Here is a 20,655-nt window from a genome sequence, read left to right as displayed (position 1 = left end):
GGACTGATAAATGTACCGAGAGGTTGGTTCTTAAAATTCTGAATCTTAGTAGGTCCCATTCTGACCTACCTCATGAAACATAATGAGGTAGGTCACAAATTGTGACTCAGTACTCTTGAAGGTCATTTAATGGCAGGAGGCATGCTGGGTCCATAAGCCTGCTATTTCTAATTACTTTTAAATAATGCATTTTTTTAAATAAACAAATGCAGCCCATTTTCCTTAAAGGTGATGGAGCTACATTTGAAAATAAAAAGATGCTTATGTTTGACAGCGGGCAGTGGTCCTGAGGACGATGGGGAAGAGATTCCAATGGGACCTCTTCTAGTTTGCAAATGAGTAACTTTTCAGTGTTTTGCGCCTGGATTTCTGTTACAAAACATTGGTACTTATCACGCCGACTTGGTTCTTGGAATAACACCTACAGCATACCCCTTCCAGATGCTGAATCATGGTCCATTCACAATCCCATTTTGGGTAGCAGAAACACTTTTTGAGTCCTAAAATATTAGTACATCTGGCAAAGCACTTTTTACAGTCACAAACACCAATTCGGATTTTTTGCGACCATGAAAATGTTTAAAACATCTAACTCATAATGTCCTTGCAGAGAATAATGTTCATTGCAGCGTTAATAGATCCAGGTGGACTAAAAACTAGCTGCAGCTGCCAGAGTTAGAACACTCATCTTCCCACTGAAACACGAGGCTGAGGCCTGCCCGGTGCAATGCCATGCTTGACTGCAGAGTGTGCTGGTCTTAAAGATTCCACAGTGGCTTGGTAGCTGAGAGACAGAAGAGGATCCACAGACAACATCTAAATGCTCCTGAAAGTTGAGACACCTACCTGCGCTTGTCACCCAAAGCTCTGTCAGTGTAAAGGAGCAGTCAATCAATCAATCAGGGGCTTTTAAAGTGCGCTACTCACCCGGGAGGGTCTCAAGCCACTGGGGTGGGGGGAGTGGTGCAGCTCCGGGTCAGTCGAAGAGCCAGGTCTTGATGTTCTTCCTGAAGGTGTGCAGCGTAGGGGAGCATCTGATGTTGACTGGGAGCTCGTTCCTGGCCTTGTGCGTGATGTGGCAGAGGGCTCTTCCACCTGCTCTGGTTTTGCAGATGTGCGGGGTTTTTGCTAGGGCTAGGTCTGCGGAGCGGAGGTTTCTTTTGAGTATGTGGAACAAGACTCTTTTGTTGAGGTATTTGGCTCTGAGGGATTTGTAGGCATGGGTGAGTAGCTTGAAGTTTACTCTCTTCTCGATGGGGAGCCAGTGGAAGTCTCACAGATGTTGGGACTTGTGCTCCTGTCATGGGGTGCCGAGGACAAGTCTGGCTGCGGTTTTCTGGATGGTTTGGAGTTTGTGCAGCAGGGATTTGTTGATTCCCGCATAAAGTGCGTTCACGCAGTCCAGTCTGCTGGTTATGAGTGCGTGGTTGACGGTCTTTCTGGCTTTGGGTGGGATCCACTTGAAGCTCTTGCGGAGGATGCAGAGGCAGTTAAAGCAGGTGGAGGCGATGGCCTTGATATGGCGAGTCATGGTGAGGCAGGAGTCTAGAATGCTGCCTAGGTCCCGGGCATGCTCCGTCATGGTGGGTGGGTCTCCGAGGGCAAAGGCCACCAGGTGTTGTTGTTCCAAGAAGTGGGGCAAGGTCCAAGGATGAGGACCTCTGTCTTCTACAAGGTGAGCTTTAGGCAGCTGTTGCTCATCCAGGCTGCAACATCTTTCATTTCTTCCTGGAAGTTGAGTCTGGAGTCTTCGGGGTTCTTCGTGAGGGAGAGGATGAGCTGGGTGTCGTCAGCGTAGGATACTATGCTGAGCCCATGCTGTCTAGTGATGGCGGCGAGGGGGGCCATGTAAATGTGAGACCTTTATGGCGCCCAATGGAACTGTGATCTACACAGGGTCTGCTCATCTTGAGAACACTCTGAATTATCAGGAAGCCTGGACATGGTCCAGTCTCCACAAACTGTGCTAACTTCACTTGGGCACTTAAATCAATGTTTAGAACTCCTTTGGAAAGATAGATTGCATTCATATAGTATACTGTTTCCGCATGCATATCAGAACAGTAAAAAGCTTGTATTTATTTTACTCTACTTTTATTGTTTCAATATTCCACAATGTTTTGAAGTGGTTAGTTAATCATTATTATTTACTAAAATACATTGGACATTATATTTCAATTCGTAGCTTCCCTTAGGACGTTGCAACATTCCTGCAGCTCTACCTTCCCTCTAAAGGCTTCCCAAAAGCGAGCCTGCAACAGCATAATCAACGGATGTATTTATTAGAATCTAGATTTTACATTTGCTGGACACAGATGTTCACAATTTGGAAGGTAGTTCTCAGCCGGCATTACAATGAAGTGGACAAGTGACAAATACATTCTTTTTGAAAAGTTGTGAAGACAGAGAATCTCAGACCTGTGACTCAGGACAAAATTGTTAGTTAGACAATATTCTGATACAGAAGTGTGCCATTACAAGGGTGTATAGTACTTTCTTAACGACTTACCATCCAATATTATTTTGATCCAGGTCCCACCAGCAATGCTGCCCTCAGATGGTTCTATGTAAAACCTCCAGGGTGACACTAAAAATAAGAAGATATTTATATCACGTTACTAGAAAGTTTATCTTTTAGATAACAGTTATATATCCCTTCAAGTACACATAGTAGGTGCTAGGGATGGACAACCGCAAGTTATTTCATGAGATTGTTTCTTTCCTTTGTTAATTTTTCTATAGTTTCCTGGCTTGAACCGACATATTCAGTGAGCCATTCATATATGGCTAGAGGGAATTGATCAAGTTAGAAATACAACCCAACCCATTGTTTTAAGTTTGGCTTATTTTACAAACCTCGAGGCATATCAGCAAGGGGCGGCGATAATTATCGCTAAGCGCGCTTAGCGCGAGGATAATTATCGCCGGCTATCGCTGGATTTTATCGCTGAGATAGTTCACTATCAGCGACGCTTATCTCCAAAGTGATAAAATTCCAAGCGCAAGCTGCCAAATGTGCGATTATCGCTGGAAATCCAGCGATAATCGCATAACGTTTGGCGATAGCTTGATGATAGGGCAGGGCAGACTTAGCCATTATATCCATCTTCCATTGGATATAATGGCAAAGTCAGATGAAAAGCAGGCGTAAGAAAAGAAGCGATAACTGTGGTTAGCGCTACTTTTCTTATCGCTACGCAGGTTAGCGATCAGCTTGCTGATAGGAGAAATGTCTGTTAGTGACATTTCTCACGTTATTTTGGGGAGGAACGCCCACTTTGCATCTCATTAGAGATGCACAGATGGGTGTTAAGGGAAAGGGCGCTGAGGCATGGATTCACGCGATAACGTGACCTTGATGATAGTGCGATGAAATTATTGCCGCTTTTCGCCCGAAAACGGACGCTAAAGCGGCGATAATTTTATAGCGCCGCCTTGATGATATGCCCCCACAGACGTAAGTAGGTGTAGTCGTGTGGCTAGGATGGGGCAGGAGGGGGACCAAGTGAGGTCAGGGCCCCATTTGTAATTACTCTACCCCGCTCCCCCCTTGTGCCCCACCACTAGGTGGCAGCTGCAGCTGGCAAAAAGCAGGCACTGCCTCCTAAGCCTAGAAACAACAATGTTGTTCCGGTTTACATTTTACTTACCCTTTCATTCCCTAGGCATATTTCCTTTTTCCAGGATGTTGGCTTTCTGTTGTTTTTTTACCTGCAATACATTACTTATGCATCGTGTGTACTGAGTAAAGTGTGGCTTCTCTCTACCTGTGCGAGTTGAGGCTGTGGTGGGTGTTTATAAAGGGGCATGATGGAAAGATGCGCATTTCGGGCATAGGAACATTTCTCACACTGTCTGTCACAGGGTCATAAAGGGATCCAGAATAGATGTTCATCTGATTCTTGGCCTCTCTGATGCGTGCACAGAGCAATGGTCAGGTGTGCCAATTGTAACTGCGATCCTATGCGCATGTGTGGGAAGGACGTACACAGCTGTTCAAATACTGGCAGGGCAAAAGTTAAAAGAAAATGCAGTGCTTAAGGGTGAATTGTTGTGTTGTCTGTGGGGGGTGTTTAAGTGAAAGAGATTCAAGAAATTACATGATGGTTCTGGAGGCTCAGTGGACTAATGCATCCACTGAGGAGGCCTGTGTTTGACTTCATGGTCACAGGTTCAAATCCTGGCTGGTCCACTCAGCCTTTCATCTTTCTGAGATCAATAAAATGAGTGTCATTGAGTTGAGTAACAATAAACATCTATTATTCAGCACCCAGATTCCCTTGGGTGTATGTGTGCTTTACAAATACACGTCATGCAGAAGGGAGTGAAAAGAGGGTGCTGAGAGGAAAACGATGAGGTATGATATGATATACAGATGGAGGGCTTCATGAAGATACCAGGAGAAGAAGGGCATAAGTGTCTAACAGAGAGGCTGCAGAAGAAAGTGGGATGTAGAGAATGGGAGTGATTGAAACACTCCTAAGACCACTGCCCCTTCCACAGACCTTAGTCATATTTATTTCAGTCTTCTTTAAATGTTTCAAAGACTTGGTCTGTGTGTACAGATATACATCTTCTGATTGCACGTTGTAGGTGGCCACATCAAGTATATCTGTGGCCCCCTCCCCACCTAGAGACACTACTGAGTGCAGAAGAACAAAGATACAAAACGAGTCACATCGGATCTAGGGCTTTATAGAGGTATGCAACATTTTAGGATTGCTCAATGGTGAACATGAACACAAAGGCATTGTCTCAAAAAATGTAAAAGTACATGAATGCAGAGATTCATATCTCGGCCTGAATGTACTTTTATTTCATTTTCAATTCACAAACATTTCCAGTAGTATGCTTGGAAAGGTTTGTCAGGAGCAGATTTAGAGGCTTACTACTGGAAATATCTCATATGTCCATGGGTTCCTATTGCCCATGTGCAGAAATGTACATAGTGTAGATTTAAGGACAGGAGGATTGAAGCCAGGTGTGCAAATGCACATTTTTTTCTTTGCGAGAAAACATTTCCCACCACCCCTACACACCTGAAGAAAGTTCTTCTACACTCGAACCAAATATGGGAGTTATCGGTTCCTCTTCCCATCCTGGAAGATAAATTACTCTAAGCCTGGGTGGGAGTAAAATGGGTTCGACTGGAGTTTGTGCATGCCCAGAAACTTACAAGGCGATCCCCACCTTCTGGCTTCCATTTCCCTGCTCTTGGGTTAAATTTACTCCTGAGAATTTCCCAGAAATGATGGCAGAGTAGTGCACATTATTAATTCCAGTTATGCCTCTTGGAATAGTTTTCGGAAGTCCCAGCTGGTATAAATGGAGGTATTTACAGCCCTAGAAGCGCGTTTACAGACAAAATAACTGTTTGTTTGGCCCAAAGTGCTCTCAGCTGAATAGAGTTTGCAAATGGCTAAGGATGATATAATAATAATAATAATAATAAAATGATTTATAAAGCGCCTGGCTACTCCATTCGGAGTGTCCCCCCGCTACTCACGCTAGACCATTACTGACCCTTAAGTAGCATGCTGAACCAACCTATAGGATACATATTCAGCACATCCTGTTGGCTCTTAGAGCTGGGATTGTTCAATGGAGACCAAGCAGTAAGAACCCCTCACATACAGCGCCATTTTCAATGTACATTCCTCGGATGCTGGACATCCGCGTTTACAACTGGAGTTTGTGGGACTTGCCAGCACTTCTTCATTCTAAGCATGACAGACCTGTGTATATGATGGTCTCCCCCCATCCTGGAGTTTGCTCTGGGTCACAGAGCGAGCACCAGGCACATGTCTAACTTGAGGAACATCTTCTTCAGTCGCTGATGGAACCAGTCACCTGTATGTTTTTGGTTTTGCGCAGCATGGACCAAGGCACTGCGACGCCAGACAGCTTTACGGTACACATTCAGGATAATGTGAGGGAGAAAAGACAAGGGGGCCTATTTACAAGCCCCTTGCGTCACTTTTTCCATGTTAAAAGTGACGCAAAAGTGGCGCAAGGGGCTTGTAAATGTGCCCCAAAAAATGCAAATAGGTGGGAAAGCACGTGGTACATCCTGAGACTGACGGCAGTTTCCTAGTCATCAAGAGCAATAGTGGGTCACAATTATATTGAAACAAGGAGGCGTGGAGAAAGTTCATCATCTTTGTCGGAATTACATATTGTCACCAAGTGCTCGAGGTGTAAACCAGAAAGAGACTGCATTGGGGTCTTGGCTCATGTGGTCATTGTTAGTGTAAGGACTGTCTTCAATTGGTTGCTTCTTGGTAAAGCCATGGAATGATTTATGTTTGAGTTCCTTCAATCCGCTGTGGCTTGTTCTTCAGACTTTAAGATTGTGTTCCTGGGCGTCTAAGGGTATAGCCTTTGAAATGTTCCCAAGGCAGTCGTGGGGTGTTCACTACTTCTAGATCCTGGGCCTTAGGAGCATTCAGGGAGGGACACTTCCAGGTAGCTCGTGCATCAGAGGTAGGAACACGGACGTCTGCCCTCCTCTGACATGTACAGTTTTTAGCACTTTACACTTGAATTGTATTTTAGCATCTTTTAGCATCTGTTGCCACACTGTTACAGTGCAGTGCTGGGTACATCTATGACAGCAGACCTGAAATGATGAATATTTTTCTTTCCATGGTTTTTCATGATTAAGGACATTTTTAATCTCAAAACGTAAATGCGCGGTAAATACACGGTTCACACTTTAAATACGATTAGTTTCTCAATTGTTTGCATTTTTGAAACTGGGGTTAGAGTACATATTTTCTGCTGCTCCACCCCATAGGGAGTGCAGCTGCTGCTTGAAGGGGGCCAGTGCACAGAGGTAGCTTCGAGTTGGTAAGAGGAGCACGGAGCATAGGGAGTGAGTTCTGGGATTTGTGCCATCTCCAAATTCTATAATCCAGATTTCTCAGTCTAGACCACAATCTACCGTACATGTTAAAGAAGAGAACAGGTTGCCATCGCCGTTGAGGAGAGATAGGATTTAACAAGCTGTCAATCTTGTGGAAGCAGAGGATCACACGGCTCACTGCTGCTGTGCACTGACCACATGATGAGGTCATCCAAAGTGAGGCACTCAAGAGGCAGTTGGGCTGCTGAAGTTAATGTATGTTTATTTCAAGAGTTTACACTTTTGGGAAATGAAGGATTATCTTTGAACATGTGTTTATAATAAACTGAAAGCAAAGGTTTCATCAGGGTTCCCAGAGATCATGGTTTGCAGCCATTACTTTTCCATTGTCCGATGGAGGTAGATCTTCACACTACTGCATACAATATACGAGGGTTGGTCCAGTAGAGATAGGGGACCCACAGATTGGTATTGTGGCAATACAGCGTGGGGCCAACAATATATTTTCCCAGTAGGACACTTAGGGCCCGATTACTGGTAGTTCGAGGACCGCCAAACTCGTGGTGGTGCGGTGGATTCAGTCACCGCTGCACCGGCGGTCCAACCGCCCCATTAGAAGTTAGGTGGTCAGACTGTCCTGGGAACGCCGGCTCCACCAGGGAACCGTTCCCTGACATTGGAGAGGCGGTCAAAGGTCGTAATAAAATTGGCTGAACCGAAGCAGTCCTGCCAAGCATATTACGAGTTTCCTCTCCACCAGGGTTTACATTGAGGTTCTTCCTCCATGTAAACCTTGGAGGAGAGGAAACAAAGGGGGGCCCTCTGCATCAACCGCATTTGCATGCAAACAGGGGGGGCATAACACATGCTCACCTGTGTGCATGCACATAGGTTCCTGCACGACATGGACTTTTGAGTCCATGCCGCACAGGAACCTTGTAGTGCGGTCCCATTGTGGTCCTTTTTTCAAAGGCCCGCGGAATTTAAGAAAAACACCACCATGGGACCGCAACGCCGCCTGCCTACCATACTACTCACCGGGGTTACCGCGAACAGAGGCAGAACAAGTCAATGACTTCACGGAATCGAACATAGTTCCGTGTATGCCTTTCGGGTACCACCAAGAAATGCAAATTGCACCTTCATGAGGTACAGATACCATGGATCTGACCCTTATACATATGATTAGTGAATAATTTTCACTACCCAAGGAGCCACAACGCGCCTTCCTTTAGATCGGTCCTGACGAAAGCCTTTAGACTTTCACAGAAGGCTGAAACATGTTGACCCTTGACATCTAAAAGTACGGTAGACCAGTAACTCGGTCTTCATCCTTACTTCAACATTTTATTTTTCTCTTTTTCAACATTCTCTTAATAAAGTCTCATCAGAAAAAGTGATTAAGAGAATTTTAACCTCACTTGACCAAGAGCACTTCTCACACCCTCCCTTATATTCATGTCTGGACGCTACTGTTTTACCAGTTGGTCTTCCTCCTGGCGGAGGACAGCATACATACTAAAAAGGACCCTATGATGATGCTGTACTAGTACACATAAGCGGTGACCCAGTATATACCGCCCTCGCGCCTGTGTACAGTTGTGAGGGTTCTTTTATGACGGAACCAAGAGCAAAAAGACCCTGGTGACACAGGACAAGTGGTCCACTCTCCATTGATTCTTTGTATACTACTTAAATGCCATAATCTGGCAGGCAGTGTCTAACTGGAGATGAATGTATGAAAATGGGTTATTAGTTGGGAGGATAGGAGTCTTATGAGAGTAATAAGTCCCAAAATCCTGTAAGGTCAAACAGACATTTTCAATGATTTAAACTTGGGCTCAACCCCTGGTAGTTATGGCACACAGAAAACTGGCTTAACTTAGAAAATTGTGCAAAGTATTTAGCAACGCTTAAGCTGTCAAAAAGTCAAAACACAACTCAATAAAGAGTCCCACAACCAGTTTCTAAAAATTAAGGAAATATTATTATTGGGAAACTGACACCAAAATGACAAAATCCAATAATGGGAAATGGATATATGAGTTTTTAAAGTTTTAAGGAAAAAGGTGCCAGGAAAAGTAAAGAACCAACCAGAAATCACTGTACATGGTTGCGTGGGACCTAAGCACAATTTCAAGCCGGCCACAATGAAGCCCAGATAGGATACACCTAGCAGATCGTTCCGATCAAAGTTTCTATTTGTACTCTTTTTTTTAAGAAAGTCAAAATTTTCCAGCGGGGTAAGGTTGAAGTCTGTATCTGCCGCAGTCCACTCAAAGCCAATAGCCTCTGGAAAAGGTTCATCTGAAGATGTTGGTTTCCGCATTTAAAGCTCATAGTGGGGGTAAATACACATTTCATGGCTGCTAAAGTCCTCTTATTAGGCAGATACTTTTCACATCTTTGCCCAGTCATAATTTTTACCTTTGGACTTTGTTTAAAGAGCCCAAATCCTCAAATGGGGCAAACCTGAATCTGCCAGTCCAGCTCTTCAGGTTGACTCACAGGTTACAGAGAGCAGGTTAAGTCCTCTCTGCAGGCCCAAAAAGGATTCTGATGAGCTGGGGGTGAGGTGCTACTTTTTCAATTCATTAGCCAGTGGGTGGAGGTGACCACTGGACAATCCCTGACCAATGAGCAAACAGTTCCCAAGAGCAAACCGTCCCACTTTTGATGCACAGCCTATATGCCTCACTGAAAACTATTCCCCAAGGCACTATTTTCAGTAAAATCCCACATGGCAAAATCTTTCTGCCCCTGGCAGGATCAAAAGACACATCTCCTCCAGGCTTCCCTTATCACTCAATTATAAAAGTACAGGTCTCCCCCAGTCCCTTTTAAATTAGTGGCATTCCTGGACACTCCTAAACATCCCTGCTTAGATTACACTGGATCACATTCCTCCCCCATTCATCCTGCTGGGCCCAAGCAATTGTGTCTGCCAGAGAGCAACATTTCACACCTCATCAAAGCAGCACTGAAATGCCAGCTACAGGTAGGCCAATGCTAATTAGCCGACAGGAGCTTAAAGCAGGAAAAGTATGACTTTTTTAAAGTTTTGTTTCCTGCATATCTATCAATAACCTAACTTCATAATTAAATTGGATTTTTAATCAATATTAAAAACAGTGGCTTAACTGTCTCTGCAGCTTATTCTTAATCCAATATACAGATTTATTATAGCTTTTTTTCTTAAAAGCAGCTACAGCTCTAACAGAAAAAATTGTTCTGGGGGCAAGTCACAGTAGAAACATGTGAACATTGCATTCTTACATGCTCCACTTTTAAATACCAGGCACTCGACATTGTGGGCAACAAGGCCTACTTAGAGGTGTCTTAATTGATATTTAAAGGTATGGATTCCCTCCTGACAAAAGGTATATTTTGACAGGTCTGCCTACAGGTTTAAAAGCTGTCTGGCTACACATGTAGACATGAAGCAATTTTTTCTTTGTCAGTCAAGTTGAATGGCACCATAGGTGCTGCAGTCCACTGGTGACATTTAACTTTTTATGCTACTGCTGTATTTTCTTACACCAGATAATATGACCTTACTGGAAAAGTAAACATGGCATTAGAGGATTAGCTAATTTTACCATGTTTCATGGATCAGAGCACATATACCCAAGACTGGACACTAGTGCCGAAGTGCACAGAGTTAAAAAAAGAATCAGTATAGGGCCACAAAAATTGGGCTGACAAGCAAAATAAGGCACTTTCCCACAATGATCGACAAACATCTAGCTCCCACGAGAAAACTAATGGGTGGAGCCACAGGGGCTTTGCGGTCCTACCGATACAAGGAATTCTTTCCTTTGTATCCTCTAGATGGACACTCATATAGGCTGGGTCTTGATCGTATACTTTAGAAAGTGATGAGTGATTAAATTTGTAAAAAAAATTACAATACCAGCTCAATGGATGGGTCCTGAGCAGAAGCTATGCAATATCTGTCCTGACAGATGCTCAATGCAGCTTAAAATAGTTGTTCCGGTAATCCTACTGGTGTTGACACATATTTCACAATCCATCCAATACACCAACAGACTTTGGCAATGCAGGTTTTATTTTAAATGGGAAACAGCGGTTACAAAACTGTTGTTACCACGCAGGTAGGTAACGACGCGGTCGTTACAACAACCGCGTTGTTACCACGCACGGCTTTACATCGCTAGTTGTTTCTATGACTTGCACTAGGTGGTGCGCTAACTGGAGTAGGAATAGTAATTTATACTATTCCTAAGTCCAGCTCGCCGTCTAGCGCAAGTCGTAGAAACGACTTGCGATGTAAAGCCATGCGTGGTAACAACGCGGTCGTTGTAACAACCGCGTTGTTTCCTACCACGTGGTAACACCACGCGATGTATCGTCATACATTCATTTTAAATAATATAAGCCAGATGAAAAATTTGCCTTTCACAATGCGCCAGCCACGCTTATTAGCTTCAACATAAACTTTCCACTTTTGTAGAGTAATATTCACAGCTGTTAACATAAGTATTTTGCATTTATTTATCTGGTTGCCTAGCAACTGATCCTGACCCCGCAACAAAAGGTGGCTATCCCAAAGGCCCCAGAGGCTTCTAACTGTCGGTCTCTTTCCCTTTCTGGGCACTCACATCTCCTTCCTAGAAGATTTAGGATTAGTAATGTTGTCTCTGCACAGAGGACTAATAGGAATGTGCTGCTGCTCCACGTGGCTCTCAGGCAACGTCTGCAAATTGTGTGGTTACGCCAGACCCTTATGGATCTCCAGCCGTGAATATGCAAATGTGGTTCTTCCCTTGTTCAGGGCTAATGGGGAAAGGGTGTTGCTGATTCCTTTGATTTGGCTATAGATATTTTGCACTGTGGGAACCCCTACCCTCTGCCCCAAGGATGGACCAACATGCTTGTCTTTTTGTACCAAGCAACAGCCCTATGGTTGTATGGACTTATGGCCCGGCACTTTTGATTTTATCAGAGAAGGGGAAGACCACAGTCTCACACTGACATGTAGGGTGCTCTCCAAACTGCAGAAAGCAGGAGGAGAGCCCATTAAGTATTCCTGGTAGAAGAGGGGCCCATCCTAATGGGGACCTGACACACAGACCTTAAGACTTGATGCAAAATCTGGGGTTTCTCCAGAGCCACAGGGGTAGGATTTCTGACTCTCTGATGCAAGATCTCAGTTCAATGCACCAACATTGAATTAGAATGCCAATTGGTCTGCATCTCTAACATGAGCCCACTGTGCAATCCAGCGTAGGTCATGTTTTCAGGTTAATAGTAGTCCTTCTAGAGTTCAGGAACACCGTAGCAATCCAAACAATCTTTCATTTATGAATAACACACCCAAGGATAGTACTAAGAAATGTAGAGATGTAGTTTAAAATATGTTCAGTGTAGTGCATAAAAGACGAACGGTGACCAGACAGAATCCAAAAATCAAAGCAGTTAAGGCAGTTATGGCCAGCAAATACAAGATATATTTAAACAAACAGAGAGAGAGAGAGAGAGGATCAAAAAGAGCTCATTCTTCTCCGTTCAATAATCAACTTCAACAATAAGGACGGGCTCGAGAAATTCAAATGGCATCCAAAATCAATCATGTGAGAAAAAAACGCTATTTCTTTTTCAAAGAACCCTCACCCACGAACCTAGTTGGTGGCATGCTTCATCATCGGGTTCCCACCTAGTGTGTTGAGTGCACCCTAGATGTGCTTTGACGCCTGATTACAGCAGAGCAGGATTCGATTGTGACAATTTGGAAGAGAAGGTGAGCTAAAACTGTCTCCAGGATCCCTCTATGATCCACCAGAATTTGAATGATGTGGCAGGATTAAAAACGAACTGCAGATGTGAGGGAGATATGATTGGTCTCGTACATCCTAAAATAGGTCTACATGTTTCAGCCAATTGGATTGGATTAGAAAGGCTTTCTTCAGAACCAACTGTGGTGGGCCATAAAGAAGGGTTGGACCCTTGGAGGTGTGAATGCACACGTGCTAAAGTGTGCAAAAAAGTGGAGATATTATCTCTGTTTCCGGGGTGAAACAGGGACGGTTTTCACACAAAACGCTGTACTTAAGTCACTTTAATTTTTAGTGACATGGATCCCGGTGGGGGGCGGTATCTGTAGGCACACTTTCTTCAAGGTTCACCACCCGTGTCGGTTACCTATTCCGGCCCTGACATGAGATCCCAGAGATGTAGCAGATGTATACAAGCAAATACAAGATAAACATAGTAAATATTGTTAGCAAGTTTAAGATATCTTAACACTCCAAAACTAATTATTAGTGCCATGCTAAATTCTTAGCTAGAGCATTAAATAGAAAACTTGCCTATCAGCAGTTTCTTAGGATGGATCTCAATGTATAACTTTAAATAGATGGCTTCAGCTATCGTTTCTCAGAGCTCTGCCCAGAAAGCAACAATATGTTCTCCTGGTGAAGTACACCTTCTACACAGCTTCTGGAATCAATGCTCTGACTGACAGTGGATGGCTTGGCAATCTGGCATGACTGTGTGTGGTAATATTAGCAGCAAACACCTCTCACCATCGATTTCAAAACCCTGGAGTTAATATACTGTTTGACCACTGATTTTATCTCATATTTTCCAAAATAAATCAGGGCTTTGGAGACACTAAAACTAATTGCAGACTAAATTAACATGGCACAAAATACATTAGTTCTTCTTTTTGGAAACAAAACCTCATTCTGGAATCTAACATGGTGGTCTCAAGAGCTTGGCCCACTTCCTCCCACAGTCAGCAAATTCAGGAGTCTGAGGGTAATCTGTGATAGAAATTCCACTTTCTCAGATCAGATTAATCAAGTTACATCCTCCATCTTTTTTTTACTTAGAACCCTGAAAAAGATCCTCCCTTTCATCCTATTCGATCTTCAAAAAACAGTAATCACCTACCTAGTTCTTTCTAGGATCGACTACTGTAATACACCATTTATGGGCATCCTACAAAAGCAGTTAAATAAATTGCAGGTACTCCAAAATGTGCTGCCCGCCTTCTCATAAAAATCCCAAAATACACATCGGTTTCCCAAATCGTTGAGGAGCTTCACTGGCTACCAGTCAGAAAAAGAGTAGCCTTTAAGGCACTCTGCCTGGCGCTGAAAGCACTTCATGATACGGGTCCTAACTATTTGAGAAACAAATTCCTTTGGTATTCCCCAGAAGAACTCTTCGCTCTTCTTCCACCAAATCAATGGTACTGCCAAAAATCAGGAAAGCTTCCTGGGGTGACAGAAATCTCTTGCTACTTCTAAACTGTGGAACAAACTGCCTTTGTACCTCAAAGCCCAACCCACTCTACTGTAATTCCAAAAACAGCTTAAAACCTGGCTTTTTTGTATTCTTTGCCCATTTAGCTGACATCCTTTTAATACATTTCATTGGCTTTTTTTACTGGTATCTATAGGTAGACACTAACACCAAAAAACCTTTGGGAAATTGAGCGCTCTATAAAATTATATCAATGTTATTAATCTATCCACATGCTGACATTTAGCCTAAACCTCTACGTAAACAATAAGCTTACACTGTAAGGGGCCAATTTATATTGGTCGCGCCCATTCATATACACAAAAAACACATCTGGCTTCAGAGAGGCCGGTCATGATGATATCAGCAATTTTTTGTGTGCTCTATGATCTTCACACTTTGTGATAGAGATTAAGAAATGTTGTCAGCAGGCATGGAATGAAAACAGACTACCTGAATGAGAACTGTCACAATGTTCATGACAGACTACATGGGGAGAGAGGATAATATCTCTTTCATCCCCGCCATCGCTCGTTCCATGCTATTCAGTAGCTATCCACTGCTGAAATAACAAGATTACTGACAGACTGGTGCAGAACAAATAAAGTAATGGTTTCACTGTACCAGCAAAAATTGTGTGCAACCTTCCCATTTCTCTACATTGCCATCCTACTAATATATCAATAAAGCTCAGTAGATGAATATACATTTTCATTGAGTGAGGAAACTAAAATATGTATATATGTTTCTGCCCATCAAACCACATACTCCTCCTAATGAAGTAAACCTTAGTCCATACCTGTGAGATGTAGCATTGTCAACGTAAGGAGTGAGAGCAGTAATGTAGATTCCATCACTGGCCTGATAATTCCTTGCAACAGGGATTTGGGAAGTTCCTTTAGATTGTCCTCCTCTCTCCCCTGGCAGAGCACGTTCTTTTAATTCTGAAAAAAAATGTTTAAATTAATTGCAGAATATATTACAGTCTATGTCCTGTATCATGTACTACTCCCTTTTGGTCATACTTTTACAATGTTTGCATTATCCCCTCCCAGTAACTATTTACCATGAGCAGTGATGAGAGATAACAGACAACTCCATATTACCAGTGACATATTTTTCCAGCCCTCAGATTTCAATTAACAATTAATGCTTTGAAGGAATTTCAGTCTCAGTGTGCTCTAATTAAACTATTTAGACTAAAACACTAGACTACATTTTATTGTAAAAGAAAAACCAACACTACAATATGGTGAATTTGGTGACAGACAGAAATTTAATAATTCTACTAAAAGTTGAAAAAGCAGCTTTAAATGTGAGTTTGAGCACCAATTCCATAATACTCAATGAACCCTATCACTCCCTTGCCTAAAAGCAATAACTGGTGGCCTTGAGAGGAAGTGCTTATTACTCTGGCAAGGACCTAAAGTACTTTACAGCAAGTAGCACACTACTCAGGAACCCAAGGGTAGTGGTTGATCAAGTAGACATTGTTGGTTATTAGGATTACTCTTGTGCTCTCCAGCAACACATTTAATGCATTTATTCCAGTTTCTTTGTGGTAGATTAATACAGTGGATACCTGTACTTTTAACAGGGAGGCGACGGGGGGCACACATGCACCGCACATATACACACTCCTACTCATGCATTCACACATGCACGCACACACATACATACACACATCTATTCACAACACCCACTCCCAAATATTCATATATTCACGCACGCATCAAACATTAAAAATAAAAGCAGACCTACTTGTGCATCTCTGCCTCGGAGAACCCAGGAGGATTGGACGGCCGCCCTCCCTCATTGGCAGACCTAGCTCAGCCAATGAGGAAAGGCAACAGTCCCAAGCCTCAGAGGTCCCAGGAGGGTTAGTACTGCTGCCCTCTCTCATTGGCTGACCTAAGGTCTGCCAATGAGCGGAGGCAACAGTCCCAAGCATCAGAGGTCTCAAGAGGGTTGGGACTGCTGCCTTCCCTCAATGACCCCAACCCATTCTGTTACGAGGTGTCAATGATTGACACTTGGCCCTCTGCACTTCAGGGTTTAGAACTAAAGCGCCCAGGTTCGCCGCAATCAATGACGCTCCCCCTCTTCTTGGGGGGTAGGGCCTCGAGGTGCTTTGCCAGGCTGAAGAAGTCACGGCCACAGGAGCTGTGACTTCTTCAGCCCGGCTAAGTTCAGCTCAGGGAGCCAGGAGCCGGCACAATTAGCGCATGTCTAGTTCCTGGCTGCCTTTCCTAAAAATAAAGAGTGTCTGTCAGGCTGACCTTTGCTCAGCTTGACAGACATTCTTTATAGTGGCCAAAAGGTGAGGGGGCATGGCCCCTCAGCCCATTAGGATGGGCCGTGTCTGGATTAATAGAAGTAAGGTGCGCTCACTAATTAATCAGGGCTATGCAAGTTCTTGCAAATAGTTGGTGGGATGGACTAGGCTAGAGGTGATCACTGTTAGGTTACAGGGGTATGGTTTCAAAGAAGGGAGATTGTGATCTTTAAAATGAGTTGTGGGAAATTTACAGTAATACAATAAAAAGAATTAAGGCAGACCGGCATTCGACTTGGAGTAGGCAGTACTCAGACAGGAGGCATGCAGAGGAGGGAAGGTAAGGAGCTGGTCATTTCAAAGAGAGAAAGAAGAGTAAGCAATTGTAAGTTTAAGGTCAAGGTCAGGTTTAAAGTAGAGCTTTAGAAATATACAGCGAGGAGGCATTTTGGGATAGTTTTAATCTGAAGACGTAAAACTGTAGATAGAAATAACATTATTAGCATGTGAGATAGGGCTGTATTAAGTACTTTTGAAGGCACTAAAACCCGGTAAAAAGTCTGTATGCTGCTAGAAGTTATAGCAATTTATCATACGACGTGTTCAATTTCGACTGAGCTTCAGTCAAGGGGACAAAGCAGATACATGTCTGGTTGCATAGCTAGTCTCTATGATGATAGTGAAAAAGGGTGTCCATTATGATCAGGTTGTTAATTACTAGTTTGTAACAATTCCTCTGAATGCCAGATGGTATTAGTTGTTCTTTGTTTTGCTGGGAGGGAGTTTCATCATTTGGCAGCTTATATGGAGAGAGTAGTGCCCCCTACTAAACTTTACCTACCAGTCCTCTGTGACCAAGCAGATTACTCTACAGCACTGCTCCACAATTGGAATGCTATCACTGAATCAATAAACACAAATGATCCTTTAAGGAGCTAATATCTCAGACACTGGATGACTCCATCAATACGTGTGTGTAAGTGTGTGGTAACAATTGATGTGAAAAGCTTGGGTTTATTTGCGCGCTGTCTCCAAATCCCCAGTGTGGTTGCAGGGATGCTTTAGGGCTTTTACAATAATTGGTCAGAGGCTAAGAAGTCCCTTCTGTTTAAGTCCTCACCATAGTGTGCTATAAATAAAAGTATGGTTTCTCTCAAAGAGGAAATAGATGCTTGCTGTTTCTTGAAGGCACTTGTTTTCTGGCGATTTACTGATACACACCTGGGGGCAGATTTATGTGGGACTTGCGCCCCTTTTACGCTGCCGTTGCGTCACTTTTGTGACGCAGCTGCGGCGTAAACCCTGCGCCACGTTGCGCCCCATTTACATCGTGACGCATCTATGGAGATGCGTCACGGTGTAAAGCCCTGCGCCACGTGAAACCTGCATCAGGTTTCACGTGGGCGTTTCGACACAGGGGGGGGCGTTCCGTCGCAGGAACGCCCCTGAAAAGTGACTCAGTGAAATCTATAAGATTTCACTGAGTCACTTTCCCAAGGCTGATGCGTCAAAACCCTGCGCCTGCTTGAAGCAGGCGTAAGGCTTGACGCACCATGTTAGGGATAGGGTAGGTTGGAACAGTGGTGGAGTTGCGTCACGCTTGCGACGCAACTTCAGCACTGCGCCAACCTTACGCCGGCAGATGCGACACGTATCTGCTTGTCCTTGCGCCACGATGCACCGCATTGTAAATGCGGCGCATCTGCGGTGGCGCAAGGGCAAACTTGCGTGACGTATCTTCCCTGGCGCATCCATGCTGATTTGCAGGGATGCGCCAGGGAACATAAATCTGCCCCCTGATTTTTCTGCACCAATAACACCGCTGCTACTCCTGCCTTTTGGCGACTAGAAGGAAGGATCTTAAATCACATGTTTCATCAGCTCAACCTCTCTGTTAGTGCTTCTCTAAGCTACGGTTTGGATGGCCCTGACGATTGTCTGGAGGGTAGAAAAGTGAACTTTTATAGATGGGACTCTTACTACTACCTTTCTTCCAGCTGTGCTGGGAAACTGAGGAAACAAAGCCAGCAGTGACTGTCCTAGGAGAAAGTCTAAAGGGAAGTTTGGCGTGACTGTGAAACTTGAGATCTTATGGGCCAGTCACTCCTTCTGCTGACCACTGTCACTTGCACTAAAATGTGCATGTACCACAAAAACTCAAATATTCATAAAGTAGAAGCTGTCACCATGAAACCAATGATATCATTGAGATGCACCATGCTGCGATTACATCAGTTTTCAGGGATGAGAGTGACTCATTTGGAACCAAATGAGTCGCTCAATCAAAGGTGAACAAAACAGCTGGAAAAATTAAATGGGCATATGGATGTTTCAAAGATTGTGAGAGTCTCACTGTTCAAATAGGAGTGGAAAAGATTTAATCGTTTCAAAAACATATTGATCATCGAAACTGAGAAAATCTAAAAAAAGGGTGAGCCAAGGAATCCTCAAGGTTCCGTTGGCTCTCCTTTCTGCAGTTCATCCACCCTTAACGTTACCTTTACAGGAGGTGTGGAAAGATATAGGAAGCAACAAACACAAGAAAGTAATTATGATGAAGAATTTCAATTCCTAGATTACAGGAAATTAATACAGAAGCACAAAAAATATACATAATCACAGCTAGGCTTGGTTGGAAGATCTTTAAAATAAAGGTTTATAGAGCATTGAAACAATTTGAACATATGGAATAAAAGTTAGTAGTAAGGCTGTGGTTGTCAGAAGACAAAAATAATGGCCTGTCAAAATATAGTGCCCAAAATACGAACTACCAGTATGTTGTTTAGCTAAGTATATATAGGATAGTATAAAATGTATTTTCTTAACTCTAAATCTATCTACATATATAATATTTTACATATATATAGCTCAGGTAATTATAACTGCTGAATTTCACTGGTTTTGTAGGAGTGAAATCTGAGACTAACTATAACGTCCCCGTAACCTTTAGTTTTTTCAGTGAATATATATACAGACATATATATGTGAATATATATACCTACATATATATGTGTGTATATATATATATATTCACTGAAAAAAACCAAAGGTTACAGGGACTATAACTTACGCCCAACAATGCACTGCTTATGACCTCACATATTACATCACTCATAAAATGGTCAGTGACAGAAAACACTTTAGATGATGTTGTCGTGGGGCATACCAAGATTTCCTTCAGGAAGGGTACTTCCCTAAGTGACAAATTATGTAGAAATGAGGTTACTGACAATTTACCTAACCAAACACCAGTAAAAGGATTCTACATATGTACTATGTGCAAAGCATGCAAGTATAGTTTGAATGTGAAAAGGATCTTCTCTCCTATCACTAAAACATTTGCATACTCATGTAAAGCTACTGGTGCTATGTAAAGCGCTCCGATATCCGATACCTTCGGGTCACGTTCGCGCTATATAAAACTCTGTAAAAAAATATATATATATAGGATAATAGACAAACACTTTTCATGCTTGTCTGATTTTTGTGTTTATGTTCTGCTATTCTCGTATGAAAAAGCATATGTGGGTAGCACAATGTTTCCAGTAAAGAAAAGACTGCTGGAACAGATGAGAGCCATACAAAATAGAGTCAAACAATATTCTGCTGCTCAACACTTTGAAGAGAAGCACGAGAGCAACAGGAACTTCTTATGATTTTTTGCCATTGATAAAGTACCCAAATCCAACAGGGGTGGAGAAAGAATACTTCAGCTGTGCCATGTGAGAAGTTGGCCTGGTATATACTGACCACTAATTAAAGTGTGCACCTTGTACCAGTCCAAACAACCCTTATGGATGATTAGGTTAAAGTCAACCTTTATTGAAAGCAATCCTAGTGGTAGCTATGGAGAGCAGCCTTCAGGCTAAGTCTCGAAGGAATGTAAAGCAGCTTATTTTACCATATCAGAACCTCCTGAATGACCAAATGAAAGGACAACCACACAAGAGATATATAAAATATATGTATTGATTACTAAACAATCTCTACTAACCTCTTTATGAGATTAGAGAATAAAGCACACAATATTAAATCACTAGAACGACAGTAAATAGCACAACACACAGCGGGCTCCAGGGGGAGACCAAACCATAAACTAAGAAAGTGGTATAACAACCACGACTTGACTAGACACAGTGCCTATAGCAAGGAACCACCCAAAGTAGTGATACAGGGGACCCACGGAGGATGGGTGCAGTGTGTGAACACAGGCGCGAGCTCCATACAATCCTATGAGACAGTCGCG

At 43.1% G+C, this 20,655-nt stretch overlaps 1 protein-coding gene across 1 annotated transcript in view; it reads right to left on the bottom strand.

Moving 5' to 3' along the window:
* Positions 1-15,070, bottom strand: part of PKHD1 (PKHD1 ciliary IPT domain containing fibrocystin/polyductin) — a 1,788,124-nt gene extending 1,773,054 nt beyond the window's left edge. The window contains exons 1-2 of the mRNA XM_085609531.1: positions 14,934-15,070; positions 2,510-2,587 (exon numbers count right to left, since the gene is read on the bottom strand). Of these exons, the coding sequence (XP_085465657.1) occupies positions 2,510-2,587; positions 14,934-14,988 (133 nt within the window). The 5' untranslated portion in view covers positions 14,989-15,070. The remainder of the gene's footprint in view (positions 1-2,509; positions 2,588-14,933) is intronic.
* Positions 15,071-20,655: the final 5,585 nt, after the last annotated feature.

This window comes from Triturus cristatus, chromosome 6 (genome assembly GCF_964204655.1).
Source record: "Triturus cristatus chromosome 6, aTriCri1.1, whole genome shotgun sequence".
Taxonomy (NCBI): Eukaryota; Metazoa; Chordata; class Amphibia; order Caudata; family Salamandridae; genus Triturus; species Triturus cristatus.
This window is presented reverse-complemented; position numbering and strand designations above follow the sequence as displayed.